The 20,197-nt window shown below is 42.0% G+C and overlaps 1 protein-coding gene across 2 annotated transcripts in view; it reads right to left on the bottom strand.

The window, feature by feature from the left end:
* The window catches only part of Arnt (aryl hydrocarbon receptor nuclear translocator), a 75,297-nt gene that overhangs the window by 22,259 nt on the left and 32,841 nt on the right, over positions 1-20,197 (bottom strand). Inside the window, exons 5-10 of one of the 2 annotated variants that reach the window (XM_028856279.2) lie at positions 17,074-17,118; positions 12,778-12,991; positions 7,981-8,194; positions 6,546-6,648; positions 3,346-3,411; positions 2,344-2,429 (exon numbers count right to left, since the gene is read on the bottom strand). In XM_028856279.2, coding sequence (XP_028712112.1) covers positions 2,344-2,429; positions 3,346-3,411; positions 6,546-6,648; positions 7,981-8,194; positions 12,778-12,991; positions 17,074-17,118 — 728 coding nt within the window. The remainder of the gene's footprint in view (positions 1-2,343; positions 2,430-3,345; positions 3,412-6,545; positions 6,649-7,980; positions 8,195-12,777; positions 12,992-17,073; positions 17,119-20,197) is intronic. The other variant, XM_028856281.2, reaches the window with a different exon arrangement.

The raw sequence follows: 20,197 nt of genomic DNA, 5'->3' as shown, positions 1-20,197 counted from the left end.
ATTATCCCAAACACAAAAAGGTATTCGTATTTGTAGAAAAAGGGAAGAAAAATGCATCCTTCCTAACTTCAATCTCTCATTTTTATCCAGGAAAAGACAGTTTCTTGATAGCTATACATAAGTATGAAGATCATATATACTTTAACTATATGATTTATGTGTATAATAGTTCAAATTAACTTTCCTAAATTATATTAGTTCCCATTTACTGGCTACATGGCATGTGCCAGGAACTGGGCTGTCTGCTTTTCTTACATTAAATCTAATTCTCACAATAATGATATACAAGATATGTTATATTATAGATGAGAAAACTGATGTAAAGGTCAAGTAACTTACCATAGGTTAAACTATTAATATAATGTCAGAAAGCAAATGTAGGTTTTCCCAAATCAATATTAATTTCTTCTTAAAATATATCAACAGATGGGCTGGAGAGATGGCTCAGTGGTTAAGAGCACTAGCTGCTCTTCTAGAGGTCCTGAGTTCAATTCCCAGCACCCACTAGGTGGCTCACAGCCATCTGTAATGAGATTTGGTGCTCTCTTCTGGCATGCAAATATACAAGCAGACAGAACACTGTACACATAATAAATGAATCTTTTAAAAAAATATATCAACAGCGACTGAGAAAAGCCTCCATGGTTAAGGTCACTAAATGCTCTTCCAGAGACCCAGGTTCAGTTCCCAGCATGCACATGGCAGCTCACAACCATCTGTAACTCCAGTCCTAGGGGTTCCAAGAAGAACCCTCTTCTTGCCTCTGTGGGCACCAGGCAAACAAGTGGTGCTCAGAAATACATACAAACAAAACACCATACACATAAAATAAATAATAATGAAAACCTGTCTCTCTTTTCTTTGCATTTCTGGCTTCTAAAAATCCCCATTTCCCAATAATACTCTTCAGTAGGGAAGTTATAAAGAAGGTAAGATTTGGAAACTCTTGCTAGGCATGGAGAATCAAGCCTGTAATCCTGGCACTTGTGAGGCTGAGGTAGGAGACTACCTTGAGTTCAAGGTCTTAAAACAAAACAAAACTCCTTTTTTTTTTTTTTTTTTTTTTTGTTTTTTTGTTTGTTTGTTTTCGAGACAGGGTTTTTTCTCTGTGTAGCTTTGCGCCTTTCCTAGAACTCGCTTTGGAGACCAGCCTGGCCTTGAACTCACCTTGATCCACCTGGCTCTGCCTCCCAAGTGCTGGGATTAAAGGCGTGTGCCACCACCGCCCAGCAAAACAAAACTCTTGATTCGCACACCCTGCCGCCTTTGCTACATCCCTTATTTAATCTCAAACTCAAACAAAACTACTCCTCACATCTAGACTTTCCAGAGGAAAGCCCCCTTTTAAAGTTACTGTAATCAAGTCATTTTCCATTTATCCCTCATTGTCTTGCTCCCATTTCAATTTGCTCAAATTAATTGCATTAAATTCTAATGTTTCACGCTGCGTATAGTGGTGGCACACCTTTAATCCTAGCATTCAGCAGGCAAAGACAGGTGGATCACTGCAAGTCTAAGGCCACTTTGGTCTGTATAAAGAGTTCCAGGACAGCCAGGGCTACACAGAGAGACCCTGTCTCAAATAAAATAAAATAAAATAATAAAATAAAATAAAATAAATCTCCAGTGTGTCTTTGCCACAACGGCTTAAAGACATAGTACTCAGTGTAAACTATTATTAGGAATTTGAATATTTTTAAAACTATAATTGTTACTTGCTTATTCACTTGGTTCTGTTTTTTTAGTCCTTATGTATACCATGCACTCCACTCCTGAGCTATATTCTTGGCCCTAAAGACTGAATTCTAAGCCACCGATGTTAGTTCATGTTTGGAAATTCCAGGGGGAGGTTGAGGTGGGGAAACTGCTTGAACTCAGAAGTTCCAGACCAGCAAAAAATAAGTATCTATTTTATATATGATATTACATACTATAAGTATATAGCAGTAAGTATCAGCAACATACTTTAAAAGATTTATTTGTGTATATTTGCCTGTGTGAGTTTAGGGGCACCACGTGTGTACAGGAACCTACAGAGGCCAGAAGAGGATGTCAGATCCCAAGGAGTTGTAGGTGGTTATAACCCAACATGTGGGTGCTGAGAAATGAATCCAGGTTTTCTGCAAAAGTAGTAAATGCTTTTAACTGCTGAGCCCTCTTTCTAGCCCCCAATGATCTGTGAGTTCAAGGCCAGCCTGATCTACAAAGTGAGTTCCAGGACAGCTAGACCTGTTACACAGAGAAACCCTGTCTCAAAAAACCCAAAAAAGAAATTTTTTATTGACAATTTTCTAACTGTAACCAAGTGCATCAGGAGCGAAAATCACTACATCACTTCCCTACCTGCTGGAGGCCAGGCCTTGATGTAGCCCGTGCAGTGGACCACCACAAAGTGAGGTTCTCCTTCCTTCACAGAGCCAAGTCCATTCCTGCAAGAGTTATAGCAATCAGGGGAAATTCTACGCAAATAAACCTATCTTTTCAAAGCGTTCGTTCATTCACTTGTTTATCCATTTATTACTGCTGCTGCTATGTGTAGGTTGCGTGTGCCACCTCAAACCTGTGGAGGCTGCCAGTCAGAGAACAACTCGGTGGATCGGTTCTCTCCATCCACCCTTTTGTGGGTTGTGGGGACTGAACTCAGTTCAGAGCAAGTGACTTTGTCTGCTAAGCCATCTTGCTGGCCCCAAACTATTTTGTTTTGTTTTCCCCTTTAATTTTTTTCCTACATTTGTTTATGTAAGTATCTGTGTGTGTGTGTGTGTGTGTGTGTGTGTGTGTGTGTGTGTGTGTGTGTGTGTGAGCCAGTTTCTCCTTCTATCACGTGAGCTCCCCCTGGAGCTCTCAGGCCTGTCAGCAATCACCTTTATCCGATGACCCATCCCAGAATCCCGCACAAAGGAAATTTTAAAGAGAAACAAAGTCTAAGTACCTTTGACTTTAGCTTCTTGGATATTCACAAACTATCTAATCAGTGCTTGCCCTTCCCGCCCCAAATAACCAAGTTTCTAGCCCCTGTTGAAGTAAAACACACAAGAAAACCAACACACACAAGAAAATAGGAAAGTAGAAGCAACTTTCTTAAACAGAATGGGCAAGAGATGTTTTCCAAGTTCGGAAACCACCAGTGGTGCACGCCTTTAATCCCAGCACTGGGGAGGCAGAGGCAGGTGGGTCTCTGAGTTCCAGGCCAGCCTGGGCTACACAGAGATCCTGTCTTGAAAACCAAAGTAAATAAGCAGAGTGTAGAGAGATTGCTAGGGAAGTGAGAGTGAGGAAGAGGAAGAGTCTGCTGCTAGACGAGGAAAACACTCCATCCCTCGATTGTCACTGCTTATGATTTACCTGCATCTATTCCTCAACAAGCTCAGTCTGTTCATGGAAACGGGGTCCACGGAGCTACTGCCACACCTGTTTAACAAACAGAAAATAAAAGTTGCAGGGCTCTGATAAATAGTAACAGCAGGACAAGAGGATCCAATTACATACAGAAAACTGGCTGAGCTTGTGAAACCTTCCATTATTTTTGTTTGTTGCTTCGTGTTGTTTAATTTGAGACAGCACCTTCAGGCCTAGGCTGGCCTGGAACTATCTCAGTAGTCAGGGAGTACCTTGAACTGACCCTTGAGCCACCAGTACCTGAGGGATGGTATTACAACCAGGTACCAACACACCAGTTTTGTATGGTATTGGGTACTGAAGCCACAGCTCCATGCATTTTAGACAAGCACTCTACCAAAACCGCCATATTCCCAGACCATTTAAAAACATATATACACACATATGTCTGTATATGTAATTTATTTATTTGGTGTGTGTGTGTGTCACTGTGTACATGTGAAGAACAGAAGACAACTTAGGGGAGTTGGTTCTCTCTCCATTATGTGGGTTCCAATAATCAAACCACGCTAGCTCTGTGGCTGCCAACCTAGACCACTTTTTGAGACAGATGTCATGCAGCACAGAAGGACCTCCCACTCCTTAGCTGCCTGCCTGTAACTCCCAAGGGATGAGATTACACAGAAGCACCCACACCAACAATGATTTAGTAGACCACTTAAAAGAAGAGTATTTTAGAGTAGTAAGACTTTTATGTAGCCGGGCAGTAGTAGCACATGCCTTTAATCCCAGCACTTGGGCGGCAGAGGCAGGCGGATCTCTGTGAGTTTGAGGTCAGCCTGGTCTACAGAGCGAGATCCAGGACAGGCACCAAAACTACACAGAGAAACCCTGTCTCAAAAAACCAAGGGAGAAAAAAAAGAGAGAGAGACTCAAATAAAAAAAAAAAAAGGAACCAAAGGATAAAGAAATGAATGAGTAAATTTTAGACAGACTTAAATATCCTGTTATCAATCCAGCTAATCTTTATAACAATGTTTTAAATTTTATTACAGTATTACCTCCAGTATTAGATGATGAAATCAAACACCACGTATTATAATATCAAAACTAGAATTCAAATCCATGAAATACTATGGATTAGAACAATGCATGTGGGAGGTATACGCAAGCAGATCTCTGTTTGAGACCAGTCTATACAGCCAATTCCAGACCAGCCAGGGCTACAACATAGTGAGACCGTCTCTAAATAAATACCAACATTCCGTCAAGAATAGTGGTACACCTTTTCTAGACCAAAGCTACTTTAAAAACTCAAATGGAAGGAAAACTTGAGTCCAGGAGTTTGAAATGAGCCTGGACAACATAATATAACCCCATTTAAAATGAACTATAGTAATCTGAATGCTAAACCATTAAACTATATAATATGAAATTTTGTATCTTTGCCAGGAAATTTTTTTTTTAATTTCATTCTCCTAAACATTCTCTAAGTAGGATGTAGTCTATCTCCATTATGCAGCCTAAACTTTTTTTGACTTTCATAAATGGTTTTTCTGAGCCAGACATCATAGCACCAAAGTTTGGGAGGTATAGGCAAGAGGAGCTGAAGTTCCAAGCCAGCTGGGCTACATGAAATTCCAAAATCTGAAAACAAAACAAAAAACACCAGGCCTAGTGGCGCACACCTCTGATCCCATAATTGGGGAGGCAGAGGCAGGAGGATTTCTGTAAGTTCAAGGCCAATCTGGTCTATGGATAGAGTTCTAGGACAGCCAGTTACACAGAGAAACCCTGTCTCAAAAAAACAAACAAACCAACATCTTAAAAACACAGCCAGGGCTGAAGAGATGGCTCAGAGGTTGAGAGCACTGGCTATTCTTTCAGAGGTCCAGAGTTCAATTCCCAGCAACCACATGGTGGCTCACAACCATCTGTAATGAGATCTGGTGCCCTCTTCTGGCCTGCAGGGATACATGCAGGCAGAACACTGTATATATAATAATTAAATCTTTAAAACACACACACACACACACACACACACACACACACACACACACACAGCCAGTGGGTTGGGGATTTAGCTCAATGATAGAGTGCTTGCCTAGCAAGCGCAAGGCCCTGGGTTCAGCCCTCAGCAGTGAGATGGCTATCAGGTATAGAGACTGCCACACAAACCTTATGACCTGAACTGGATTACCTCAACCCACATGGTCACAGGCGAGAACCACCTCCAACTAATTGTACTCCTGCCTCCACACACACGAATCCACATCCACATATATCATTCACACATAAGGTTTGTTTTTTTAATCTGAAAAACAACACAACAAAAATGCCTGAAATCCCAGCACTCAGATGCTGAAGCATGTCGACACTGAGTTTGAAGTCTGAATACATATAAATGGGGGAGGGGTCAAGTCTTAACTGCTGAGCCATCTCTCCAGCCCCTTCAACCTTGATTTTGAGACAGGGTCTCTCAATAGGACCTGGGGCTCAACAATTTGGCTAGGCCTCTCCAGAAATGGGATGAGCAGAGCAATCATATCTAGCTTTTTCTGTGGGTGCTGGGGACTGAATTCAGTTCTGCAAGCTTATGCAGCAAGCACTTAGTACTGGGCTATCTCCTCAGCTCCTGAATCCATTTTTCTTTTTTCTTTTTTTGGAAGAAGTTTTCTTTTTTGCTTTTTTGAGACAGGGTTTCTCTGTGTAACTCTGGAGCCTGCCTCTGCACCACTTCCATGTCTGTGCCCACAGAAGCCAGAAGAAAGCATCAAGTCCCCTGGAACTGGAGTTACAGATAGTTGTAAGCTACCATGTGGTGTTGGTAATGAAACCAGGGTCCTCTGGAAGAGCAGAGAGTACTCTTAACTGCTGAGCCCCCGGAATCCATTTTTATAATCAATAAAGTAGTAACTATGAATCTTACCCTATGGATAGCTGTGAAAATAAAGTAGGAAGACAGAAATAAGGAGAAATAAAGGACCTATCAACTATGCTGTAAGAGTAATTCATTAAGTGTTGTTTCTCTTACTAAGTCCTGTATTAGAACTATGATAAAACATCTGGTTCTTGAGAATTAAATGCAATCCAACTGTGACCAGGAATATAGCTTTAGAAATTAAATGTTAATACCTTGGACAGAAAGGAAAGCCTCAGCTGCTTGTTACTCTACCCTACACAATCCTCAGCTTCAGATGTCTCACCTCATTCGACAAATAAAGGACCTTCTGGAGCCCATGCACATCCTCATGGAGGACTGCTGGCCTTCCTTTTTCACTGTCCCAGTCTTTAGATCCAGGATTCGCCCTGCAGAAGGATGGAGAGCACCTGAAGTTAATTCTTGTGGGTGGGAAAGGGAACCCCTGCCCTCCTGCCTTGTTTATGACAGGGATGCTTCTGTTTAAGCCTTGACTGCTACTGTCCTCACCTGGGGCTCTCACTCTTAGTTCTAAGACGGCACTGGAAATGTCTCTGAGTAAGGCAGGGGGAAAGTACTGGGAGGGAACAAGAGGCAAAGCGCACTTTTTTTTTTTTTTTTTTTTTTGGAAACAGGGTTTTTCTGTGTAGACCTGTGTGTCCTGTAACTCACTATGTAGACCAGGATGGCTTTAAACCCAGAAATCTGCCTGCCTTTGCCTCCCAAGTACTGGCATTTATGGTGTGCGCCACCACTGCCTGTCCAAGCAAGGTATATTATTACGCTTGATTTTTTACAAAACTGAATTATTTCTGTTGTGGCGTGCACGTGTCCATTCACATGCATGGAGGTCAGAGGACAACTCTGTGGAGTTGGTCTCCCTCTACTTTCACACAGGTTCTGCAGATCAGGCTTAGGTTGCTGAGTTCGTGTGAAGAATTATCTTCAAGCTTGGGGGGTGGGGTATGAGAAATTTTATATGCTAAGAAACTTATCTGTCTGAAAACAAAACTGTTTTTCTCCTTTATTAAAAAAAAAAATCAGTAACCTCTGGGGACATGGAAAATTAGAGAAATGAAATGTACAAAATCACGAAAGAAGGGAAAAACTAAAAAAACAAAGTTAATAAGAATATGTCCACTCCAGAGATATCAGAACTTCTTGTATTTTAACCAACAGTTATTTTAGTTTCTATTTTGTAACTTCCTACACAGTTGCCTAGAACAGATGTCACTTTTCCACTCCCCAAATGTTGGCAAAGGACTGAATCTCACTGAAGTGGGTAGGGGGCAACGACACAGTAGAGATACAGTGACAACAGGCAGGCACCTTAGACACTGGCCAATCACCACTCTCCTACAACAGCGAATCTACTGTCATAGCAGAGAGTTAGGCACAAGTGTGGACGGAAAATGCCAGGTAATGCAAGAATAGATAATTCTCTTATTATGTGGAGACAGGAAAGAAACTACTGTACATTTTAATTTCCCTGTTTTAGTTACAGTATAATTAAGGTACAAGTTAACTTAAGAACACAACCACTGATGAAACATTTTCTAAGAATGAGTAGATATTTGCATGTGAATAAAATTTAACATTAAGGTAACATTTATAAGCTCTGCCAGATTCAACAAACCAATTTAAGGGCTCAAATATCTCTATCGCCTCAGCAAAATAAAGGCATTTCCCCCCAACTCATTTGCTATCTACCCAACTCTCACCTGTCAGGGCATTTTCTGAAGTAGAAAGCTGCTCTCGAAGTTTATCCACATCATCTGGATGCACCTGATCATAGAGTGTACTCCCGAACCATTCAGACTGTGGTTGGTTCAAAACAGGCGTCACTGAATCAGACACATAGACCACCCGGCCAGTCTCACATGAAACAATAAACAGAAAGCCGTCTGCTGCCTCCAAGATCAAATGCTTCAGTTCCTGGTCAAGAAAATCAGTCAAAGTTAAGAGTGAACTTTGAAAAACCATGTATTTCTAGTCATGGTAAGCAGCAAGAGTCTTTGGTATATATACACTGCTCCATTAAGTACTGCAGGATATACCTCAGCCAAGCCATGGGTTCATTCTAAATATCCACTGGCAAAGTTTTTTACAATAAGTATTTATTCTATTTCCCTAAGTTGCTAGCCAGCTCTCTGTCTTTTTTTTTTTTTTTTTTTTTTTTGTTTGTTTTTTGGTTTTTCGAGACAGGGTTTCTCTGTGTAGCTTTATGCCTTTCCTGGAACTCACTTGGTAGCCCAGGCTGGCCTCGAACTCACAGAGATCCGCCTGGCTCTGCCTACCGCCCGGCCTTTCTCTTAATACTCAAGGGGGAATAAAAAGGCTTACAATGATGAGACTTTGGGGGGGGCAGGGGTCTTTTGGCCTTGGATTCATGGCAATCTTCTAACTTCAGCCTCTCAAGTACTGGAATTAGAACTAACACATATAGCTAATAACAGGCTTTAAAAAAAAACGTCTCACAGAGATCAGTCTGAACTCCAACTTCCTACACAGTGAAGGATGACCTTGAATTTCTGATCATCCTGCCTCCACCCCCAGGTACTGGGATCCTAGGGATGCAGTACCACCCTGATTTTGTGATGTCACTAAACCCAGGGCTTTGTGCACGCCAGCAGCACTGTCAACTGAATATAAGCAAGTCTCTAACGGTTGACTTGCTGATCCATCCTCTGTGCTCTTAGGATCACTTCTCCTCCCCTCTTTCCATTCAAGCTTATAAACACAGAACTTCCTAATTCTATGCAAATCTTCCCTCAACTTGCCCAGCCTATGCTGTTATTATTATATTAAAAAAATTAGGTTTTAATTTTTAGGCAGTAAGCAACCATAAAAACATAAATAGATCACTGTCATTTTGAGGGTAGATTAAAGCAGAGAGGTCACGTTACACGCAACGGTCCTATTCTCTCTTGCTTTTCAATTACCCCTCAATCTTCACTCTCAACCACTATCCATGTTTTGTTGCTGGTGTTGTAAGTAGTTTACTTGTGTCCTCCTAATTGCCAATTCAGGTCCCTCTCCTGGATCCTCATCGTTTTTGTTTTTTAATTCAATCTCTCTCCACAATCTGATACTACTACCCACTGAACTCTATAAATTTCTTTTTTTTTTTTTTGGTTTTCTGAAACTCCATTTCTGTTCCAGGGTCTCTTCCCTTTGTTCAGATGTTACATGTAGACATTTCCTACGTCCTGTTCTCTGTTCATCTTCTCTTTTCAGCATCCAAACACATGCTTCCAAACCATGACATAAAACCCAAGTCCATACCTCTGAATCTTCCCACCAGGCCACCACACCCCTCCCCCACCAATTTCCTGATTTCCTGAAATCATTTAATCGAAAGTAACTTACAGAAATGGCCTTTATCTTGACTGCTGGGATTAAAGCAGTGCCACCATGCCCAGTATTTAATTCTTCTCTTTCTTTATCTTTTTTAAATTTATTTATTATGTTCAGTGTTCTGCATGTATGCCTGCAGGTCCCAAGAGGGCACCAGATCTCATTACAGATGGTTGTGAGCCACCATGTGGCTACTGGGAATTGAACTCAGGACCTCTGGAAGAGCTGCTGGTGCTCTTAACCGCTGAGCTATCTCTCCAGCCCTCCTCTCTTTCTTTATCTATACTCCTATAAGCCTCATTACTGTTCCTCTGTTGTAACACTAGTTTTGTGTTATTAGTTATCAATCTGCATATCTGTTTCTACCATTGACCTATCTTTTACCATTCTTTGTATTTCTCATAGCACAAAGTACCTGATTCGTCACAAAAAGAGCATACCTGGGATTTGTTTAATCAATACCTGCATGTATTCTGAGGAAGTAAACTGAGTATTTCTATGTACATACATAGCTAGCAAATAGGCCATCCTATTTGGAGAACTTATTCCTTTCTCTCAAGCCATACTCCTATAATTCTTAGATGAATATGGTGACATTACATTAAATGTCCTTTGTCTTATTCTTTATAATGCCTGTATTTTCTAAAACTTTCCACAGTAATCACACATTACATGTGCACATATATTTATTTTAGTTAAGGCCTTATGTAGACCAGGCTGGCCCTTAGGAGGATGACTTCAACTTCTCTTTACTCCTACCCTACTGCTGAAATTACAGTTATGAGCTACCACATCCAGTTGTATATGGTGTTGGGGATCAAACTCAGGGTTTGTGCTTTTGAGGTATGAACAATCATGTATCTTTTTTATTTTTTGAAACAAGGTCTTGCTACATTGTTGCTGGAGGGCTTCTCTCCAGGTTTCGCCAAACCTCCGCAGTCCTCCAATCCACAATAAAATAATCACACAGACACTTATATCACTTATAAACTGTATGGCCATGGCAGGCTTCTTGTTAACTGTTCTTATATCTTAAATTAATCCATTTCTATAAATCTATACCTTGCCACGTGGCTCGTGGCTTACCGGCGTCTTTACATGCTGCTTATCCTGGCGGTGGCTGCAGTGTCTCTCCTCTTCTTCCTGTTTCCCCAATTCTCCTCTCTCCTTGTCCCACCTATACTTCCTGTCTGGTCACTGGCCATCAGTGTTTTATTTATATAGAGTGATATCCACAGCACTTCCCCTTTTTTTCTTTTTTTAAAAAGGAAGGTTTTAACTTTAACACAGTAAAATTACATATAACAAAACAATTACCAAGCAAGAATTACAGTTACAATATTAAAGAAGATGTCCTATCTTATATTTGTGAGTTTAAGGTTTTATATCTAACTTATCTTTTATCATAACTGAGGAAATTACAACTATCTAGTCACCAACAATGCTGAGAAACATTAGGTGACTGTCCAGGCTGCGAGCTGTCTCGGTCTACTCTTGCAAGATTCCCAAAAGTTGCTTGCATCCATGTACCATTTCTCAGGTACCATTATATTCCTTCCCAGGTCTTTGATGGTATTGAAGATTAGCAGTTATAGTTACAACATATATATATATATATATATATATATATATATATATATATATATAAATATCTTAGAACATATTAAGTATTAAATTCAGGTTCTTTAGGATAGGACACCCTTTGGAATGATCTTTGTAACATACCATTTACCTACGCTCTAGACTTCTCTGGATATTAGTATGTGTTTTTTTGCTTGATATTGTTCGCATTGGTTGTAGTTCCATCTTATCTAGGTCATTATCCTTCATTATTCCTGGGCAATATTTAATAACCATTCCTTTGTATATAGTCTTGTATTAAGTTAGAACCTTCTTATTTAGACAAAAAGGGGGAGATGTAGTGGGTAGCCATTCCAGCTTTGGTCTGGAAGTTCCAACCCCCATTGAGGTTTTGGTAACTATCACGCCCACAAGGCGGGGCCAAGGGAGGGCCTGAAGACCCAAGATTGGGAAGTACCTTGCCCTCTTGCTGCTGGGAGCCCGGACGCTAGAGGTAGATGGAGGAGAGTTCTCCAGAGAACATCACCGGACTACTGCTACGTCTTTCCCAGAATCCTCAACCTACCTATTCCTTCATTTGTAAGTTGCACCATTAAATAAATCTCCTTTTAACTACGTGGAGTGGCCTTAATAATTTCACCAATACTACATAGCTCTGGCTGGCCTAGAATTCTTTATGTAGACTAGGCTGGCCTTGGCTTCCTTCCTTAGTGCTGGGATTCAAGGCATGTGCCACCATGCCCTGCCCAATCATGGAATTTTAATTGAAATGTAACTTGTCTTCCCCAGTCACTCTCAATCAAGTCTAGAGAGACTAAATAAATTTAGACATCTCACCACCATTATATATTGATCACACACAAAATATTAACAATAAAAGCCACCTACTCTCCATATGCTTCTTTTCATCATTTTCCATTTACGGATCTTACCACTCATATATTTATTATGCTCAAATTTAGGTCTTTCTTCTGGCAGAAGTGGAGACTGAACCTAGGGTCTCCAGCACAGGAGGTGAGTGCTCTATCAATGAGCTACAGCCATAGCTCTCAGATGCAGTTCCTGAATGATGAGAAGAATTTCTGCCATCTGTTTTCATGTGTATATCAAATGTAACAAAACGTATCACGGAGCAACAGGGACTGCCTATGAGACTCCCCTTAAGACTGGAAGTTGCTTTAGGGGTGAGACAGATTTCTTCCATCTTCTAGAATTCCAACCCCAGGAATCCTGGTTCCATGAATGTGGTACTCCCTCTGGAATCGCACCCTTCTTTCCTTTACAGGCTGCATTTACGAGCCAGGTTCTAAAACACCTAAAGTCTTCTAAACAGTTCTCACAGCTCCTGTCTACTTCCACTACTCCAACACTTAGTTATTGCCAAGGACTCAAACTCATTTCTCCATGTCGTCTGCTGTCTCGCTCCTGAAGCTGGTCACGGTGGCCCGAGGGAGGTGGAGGAAGAGACAGTTCAGCGTCACTGCCAGCAGTGTGGTAAGTTGGAGGCTATGTGAGACCTTCCTCAAACCCGAACCCACAACCCCTCGATCGTGCGAAACCCTCCGCACACGCGCACAGACCTGGTCAGTGAGGAAGGACGGCTTGTAGGAGCCGTCAGCTGCGGTGTTCCCGGTCCCCCTCAAGGACTTCATGTGAGAGACGGCCATGCGTAGGATGGTCAGCTTGTCCGGTTTGCGAGCCAGGGCACTACAGGTGGGTACCATGTCCGACAGTTCTGTGATGTACGCCGTCATCTTGTTCCGTCGTCGCCGTTCTATCTCACTATGGTTCTCCCTGCACAGAGAAAGAGAGAGAGGCTCCGTTCTAGGGGAGCGTCTGGTCCTTTGGCATGAGGGGAGTGGTATGGACACCAGGTCAGCTGCTCAGAGCTGTAGGACTTAGGTCTGATGAAGTTCAAGTCTCAGAAGCCAAGCAGGTCGACCTCATGCACAGTAGGCATGAAACAAACTAACCAAGTCTAGACAGAGAACAAGTCCGTAATGTCCCTCCAGGAGACCACTTCCTCTACATCACCATCTCTTCAGAGGAAAGAAATGTTTTAAAAAATAACAGTTAGAGATGGGCGTGCTGGTGGATGCCTTTAATCCCAGAACTCCAGGCAGACATAGGCAGATCTCTGAGTTCAAGGCCAGCCTGGTCTGCAGAGTGACTTCCAGGACAGCCAGGGCTACACAGAGAAACCCTGCCTCAAACAACAACAAACAAACAAACAAAGAAGAAATAATAGTTTTTTTTATGTTAATTTCATTTACCTAAGTTACTAAGGGGGCAAATCTCAGCTTCACTAACTGCATTAAAACACTTGGAGGCTAGAAAATAAAATGACCAACTTTTGCCAATTTAAGTAAGTGGATCAATAGCTTATGAAAAAATACTAGTACAGAGGACAGGCATGAATAGTACATGCTTACAATTCCTGCACTTTAAAAGACCAAGACATAGCTGGGCGGTGGTGGTGCTCGCCTTTAATCCTAGCACTCACAGAGGCAGGCAGAACTCTGTGAATTCGAGGCCAGCCTGGTCTACAGAGCGCGTCCCAGGACAGGCTCCAAACTACAGAGAGAAACCTTGTCTCAAAAAAAATTCTAAGGCACAAGAATTTTAAGTTCGAGGCTAATCTGGGCTATAACTTGAACTACATAGTGATATCTTGTTCTAAAGAACCCAATGGGGCCAGGCATGGTGGCACATGCCTGTCTATAATCCCAGCAACTGGGAGGCTAAGGCAAGAGACCATCACAAACTTCAAAGTGAGTTTAAGATCAGTCTGGGCTACACAGCAGTATCAGTCTCAAAACTACCCCTGCCCCACCCACCCCCCTTTTTTTTAAGAAGAAAAAGCAGCAGCAACCACCACCTCAGACTGTGAATGTAGTTCAGTTGGTAGAGTGCTTGTCTAGCATGCACAAAGCTCTGGGTTTGATCTCCAACAGCCCATAAAACATGTATAATTGTGTAACTCTGTAATCCCAGCACCTGAGTGGATCAAAAGTTCATTTTCAGCTATATATCAAGTCTGGGGCCAGCCTGGAATACATAAGACTATCAAAAAAAAAAAAAAAAAAAAAGTGGAAAAGGTAAAGGGAAAAAAAGGGAAGCCATGCATGGTGGTGTCTGCTGAATCCCAGTACTCAAGAGGTAGAGGTGGATCTCTGAGTTCCAGGACACCCACAGCAACACTGTGAGCCCTTGTCCCAGAAAGAAAAAAAAGAAAGAAAAAATGAGACAAGATAGTATAAATTCTCTTAGTATATTAAATGCTGCTTTGTCTTACATTTCTTATGACATTAAAATGCAGAACTGGGAGATTCTGGGATTTTATTTGCTACACTAATGCACACAAGTCCTACCTTCTTATCTGGGTTTGGCAGTGCACTGAACTGAAGAGAGTACAGTTATCAGGTGGTCCTCAGACTGGGCAAATGCACAGCGGGAATAGGGGTAGAACAGGGAGTGGATAACTGGGAACTTGGATCTCAGTAGGGAAACAAAGATTTCAACTGAGATAACAAAGATCTTTTTTTTTTTTTTTCTTTTTGGTTTTTCGAGACAGGGTTTTTCTGTGAAGCTTTGCACCTTTCCTGGAACTCGCTTTGGAGACCAGGCTGGCCTCTAACTCACAGAGATCCGCCTGCCTCTGCCTCCCGAGTGCTGGGATTAAAGGTGTGCACCACCACCGCCTGGCAAGATAACAAAGATCTTAAAACTGAGGCAGAATTATGATGTAACTGTAAGAGGAATCATCTAGAGTTGACAATCAGGAATTCTAGAAAGCTAAAAGGCTACTCAGGGGCTTCCACGAGGATGCCTCAAGAAGAAGACCGAACAGGCTGCATTTTGGCTCCTAGCTGGGCAGCTTGGCTATATCATCTTTATGTACTTCTTCTACCACTTTCATATCTATTCCGTCGAGAAAAACAACAAACATACTAATCTAACACAAACGTCCTTGTTATACAATGAGCCAAATGAAGTCAAGGGTTAGATGGCTTTCCCAGAGCTGGCCCTCCCCGGTGCAATACCTCCCTCAGCACCAACATGCCGGTCAGGTCTCTGCAGGGTGGAAGAAGCAGCAGCAGCAGCAGCAGCAGTAGCAGGCATGGGTTTAACAGCCACAGAATTAATTTGTGGCCCAGCTTAAAGAAGTAATACAGGAGAAAATAGTAAAAACATTTGTATTTATGATCCAGTTACTAATAAGGCATGCCAACTCACAGACCAGAACAGGAAAGTTTGGGCATCACGCAGTATTTCTGTACCATGGACAGTTGCCTACACTCCTAACGTGGGACTGGCATGGTGCTCACCCACAGCACACAAAGCTCCGACTTCAATCCCTAGCACTCCCTCAGAAGAAAATCTGACTAGAGAGTATTTATCTGAACATGATGGCGCGTACCTGTAATCCTAGTTCTTGGGAGGCAGAGACAAGAGAATCGTGAGTTTAAGGCCAGCATAAGTACATGAGACCCTGTCTTGAAAGAGGAAAGAAGAACTGATTCTGGAGTCTCTTTCCAAAGCACAAAAAGGTTCCACTTCATAGGTTCATATTTAGTTACTTTACCCAAGACATAGAAAAAAAATCTACTCTCAAATTTAAAGCACTCATTTTCTTTGTATCTGATAAATTTGAGACTGACGTCCACAAAGTAATGTGTGTGCATGTGCACACTGCATGGCATGTGTGAGCATGCATGTGCATATATGTAAAAAGCAAAGGAAATCTCAGGTGTTAGTTCTTAAGACAGCCGCCTCCCACCTTGTTTTCTGAGACATCATCTCTTCACTGGGACTCAGGACTTGACTACTAAGCTAGCGCAGCTGTCCAGTGAGCCTCTGCTTCCCCACTGTGCTAGAATTACAAACAGATGAGGGTCATAAACCCACACCCTCCTCTCCAGGGGTCCTGAGGATAAACTCTGGTAACCCCGCTGGCACAGGAAGCACTTTACAAACTGAGCCATCTCTCCAGCCCCAAGTCCATGTTTTAAACAGCGGTTACCAAGGCAGGGAACGTTCCGCAGAAATGATAAGGATGAATAGAACTGACGGAGTAATCGAGTCTGCAAGTCTACACAGGAAGTGCAGAGTAAGTGCTATGTCCTTAATGCTGGGAAGTATGGCAGTTATAGGTATTCTGATGGAGTCTTTTCCTGTTAAAGCACCAATGGACACAGCCTCATTATTTCTTTCTCTTTTTTTAAAGATTTACTTATTTATTATATGCAGTGTTCTGCTTGCATGTATGTCTGCCGGCCAGCAGAGGGCATCAGATCTCATTACAGATGGTTGTGAGCCACCATGTGGTTGCTGGGAATTGAACTCAGGACCTCTGGAAGAACAGCCAGTGCTCTCAACCTCTGAGCCATCTCTCCAGCCCTACCACATTATTTCTAAAACCTTTTCATTCTGTGAATTTAGTGATGAGATAAAGAGAATATAAAAAATTTAAAATAATGAACACAGCAATTTCTTTGTTTTTTTGTTTGTTTTTGCTTCTTTTAGGTTTTTCAAGACAGAGTTTCTCTGTGTAACAGCTCTGGCTGTCCTAGAACTCACTCTATGATCCACACAGTCTCAAACTCACAGAGATCCACCTGCCTCTGGTTCCCAAGTGTTGGTATTAAAGGTGTGCACCACCACACCTGAAATTAAAAGAGTCCGCCACCACTTCCTGGCTTAACACAACCACTTTCTGATGAGGTAGGCAAAGTTCCTGTTACACCCAAACTTGTAAAAATTTGTCTTTTTTTTTTTTTTTGCCACAGATAAGAAAAATTACAGGAAGAAAAGATGGGTAAGACAAAGGGTAAGAAAAGCAACAGCATCTGCTTCATGCTAAACACAGTTCCTACCTGGCAAGTCTCTCTTTATCCGCAGAGCTCTGCTCATCATCCGACCTAAAAACAGAATTGATGAACTAAGCGAAAATTAAAATAAAAAGGAAGAAAGGAGAAGAGAGAAAGTTTGGATGAAAGGGAAGGAGGAGAAATGAAACACAAATGGGAAGAAAAGAAATAAAATAGATACAGAGAAAAGGGGGAAATGGCAATACAAGCAGGAACCTTGCTCATAATCTACAGAACCATGTTTTTTTAAAAAGTAACTTATAAGACAAAAGTCAAGGCCAGTAAGAAACTAACATGATCTCAACACAAAACACATTTTGTCTCTACAGAGACCAAAGATACAGAGTTTGAACAAGAGCCAGCCAGGGAACTCAGGATGATCATTCTTAAAAGTTGCTGCCACCTTGGGAAGAAAAGCATGCTCACAAAGATACTCTGTAGCGTCTAAATTAGGCAGTTTCAAACAACTGACCTGTAGTGGAATTTGCTCCACCCATGACCTTGGGCTATAGGGCCAGAAGGAGGAGGTGCTTCCTACTGCTGTGCATGACCTCTTAAAAGGAGAGGAGAGAGGGGTCACAGGTTTCCTTTCCTGCTTCCCGATTCTTTTTTTTTTTTTTTCCATTTTTATCCTGGTGTGACCAGACACCGGACAGCCTGGGAAATGAACTCAAGTCCTCTAGATCATCAGTCAGTGCTCTTAACCACTGAGCCATCTCTCTTCCCCACATTGGGCGCCACTTTTTACTATCAATCCCCATGAGTCTACTATATTGAGATATAGATTGAGGAAATACACTCATGGTTACAGAACGGAGTGGACAGCACAAGTCGTCCTCTGACCTGACCAGGAGTGAGTCCAAGTGAGTCCACCCCGCAAGCAGGAGCAGGGAGCAGAGCATGGGACCCTTCTCCAACCCCTTGTAAGAAGTCACATACAATGGCAGGAAGCACCGCCTCCTTTGGGCCATATAGCCCAATGTCATGGGCAGAGAAAATACCACTACACTGACCAGAAATATAAGTCGCTAACATAAATACACACACACACACAAAATTATGACCAGATTTTTCCCCATTGCAATATTAAGTGTGTCTACATGTGTGCACATGTGTGCCAGAGAGTATGTATACAAGTTAGAGGACAACTTGCGGGGTCTGTTCTCGCCTTTCATCATCTCATCTTGGGTCTAGAACTTGTGTCCTCAGGCCTGATGGTAAGAGTTATATGCTGAGCCATCTAGCTGGACCATGACCAGATGTTACTCATGGAAGTTAAGGCTATAACGTTTATAGCCTTAAACCAAGAGCTACATTTCTTGCATACATATCCTCTATAATTGACACATTCCTAATCTAATTAATTCTGGTTTAGTCACCTAAGCACTTTTTCTATAGTTTAACCAGTATCAGTTCCTTCTCTCTTGGAGAAAGACAAAAGTTATCACTAAATTCTTCCAGAAAATCAAGATTCTGTTAAGAATGGGTAGCAGGGGGCAGGGGCCAGGTGTGGTGGTATATGCCTTTAATTTCAGCCCTTGAGGAGTTCAGGGCCAGCCTGGTCTACATAGTCAGTTCCATCATAACCAGGACTATGCAGAAAGACCATCTTAAAAACCTCACCCCCAAAAAAGGAGTGGGCGTAGCAACTGAAAAAACAAGGTATTAGCTAATTTACTGCATCAATATTTACTTTAAGAGAGAGAAGCCTCAAATAAATTATCTAAGTAAAGTATATTAAGAGATCAAAAAGTCTGGCTATTAAAAATGACAATGGGGCTGGAGAGATGGGTCAGTGGTTAAGAGTACTGGCTGCTCTTCCAGAGGTCCTGAGTTCAACATGACAATTCATGACAGTCTCTTGTTCCAGTTCTAGAAGATCTGATGCCCTCTTCTGTCCTCTATGGACACCAGGCATGCATATGCGGGCTGCAGAGGCATACATGCATGCAATAGGAAAAACAGATATAAGTAAATTTAAAAAAATTTTAAGATAATGACAAGGAGTATGTATCTCAATGGTAGATCACATATAAACATGAGAACTGAGCAACAGGCCTGAGAGACTGTCTCATATAAACCAAGACAATAAAGAGAGCCATGCAAATAAAATAACTTCCTAAGACTCTGCCTTAAGATGATGGACACAGCAGAAAGCAGGGGCCTTGTAGTCCCAGCTACTAAGGAAGATAAAATAGAAGAACTGCTTGTGCCTAGGAATTTGCAAAAGAGTAAAACTTGAGCTTTATTAATAATAATATTGAGCTTAATAATAATAATAGTGTTTTTTTTTTTTTTTTGCAGTATATGGGAAAATTCCAATAAAATAGAAACGTAAAAGCCTTGGAATCTTGGCACGGGGAAGGCAGAGATAGGAGGATCCCAGGGGCTTATCCAACAACAGCCTAGCCAACTTTGTGCATTCCAAGAAAGAGAAATGAGACCCTGTCTGGGGGGTGGAGAAAAAAAGAGGAAGGCTCCTGATGAATGGCACCTGAAGCTTTCCTCTGGCCTCTCCATACACACATACATACTCAAAAATGTCAGTAGACAAGAAGAGCTGGCTGTGGTGGTGGAGTTCAACTTTAATCCTAGCACTTGGAAAACAAAGGCAAAATTATGCCTGCAGGTTCCAGGAAAGCCAGGGCTGGTGAGACCTTAACAAACAAACAAGACTGGAAATACGGCCCAGAGGTTAAGAGCACACACTGTTCTGGAGGACGACTTGAGTTGGGCTCCTAGCACCTGTGTTGGACAGTTCACAACTGCCTACAAATCCAACTCCAGCGAATCCTGTGGTTTCCATGGGCACATGCTCTCATAGGCACATATCCACATGCACATGGACATAAACATATACACACTCAACTAATGTTAAAGACAGAATCTTAATAGGTCATGTTTTAAAATTATTTACAAAACCAAGCTGGGCGGTGGTGGCGCACGCCTTTAATCCCAGCACTCGGGAGGCAGAGCCAGGTGGATCTCTGTGAGTTCGAGGCCAGCCTGGGCTTCCAAGTGAGTCCCAGGAAAGGCGCAAAGCTACACAGAGAAACCCTGTCTCGAAAAACCAAAAAAAAAAAAAAAAAAAAAAATTTACAAAACCTTCCATAGCCTGGTGGTGTGGTGC

Source organism: Peromyscus leucopus, chromosome 6 (assembly GCF_004664715.2).
Source record: "Peromyscus leucopus breed LL Stock chromosome 6, UCI_PerLeu_2.1, whole genome shotgun sequence".
Classification (NCBI taxonomy): Eukaryota; Metazoa; Chordata; class Mammalia; order Rodentia; family Cricetidae; genus Peromyscus; species Peromyscus leucopus.
Note: the sequence above shows the minus strand (reverse complement) of the source record. Positions and strands in the feature narration are given on the sequence as shown.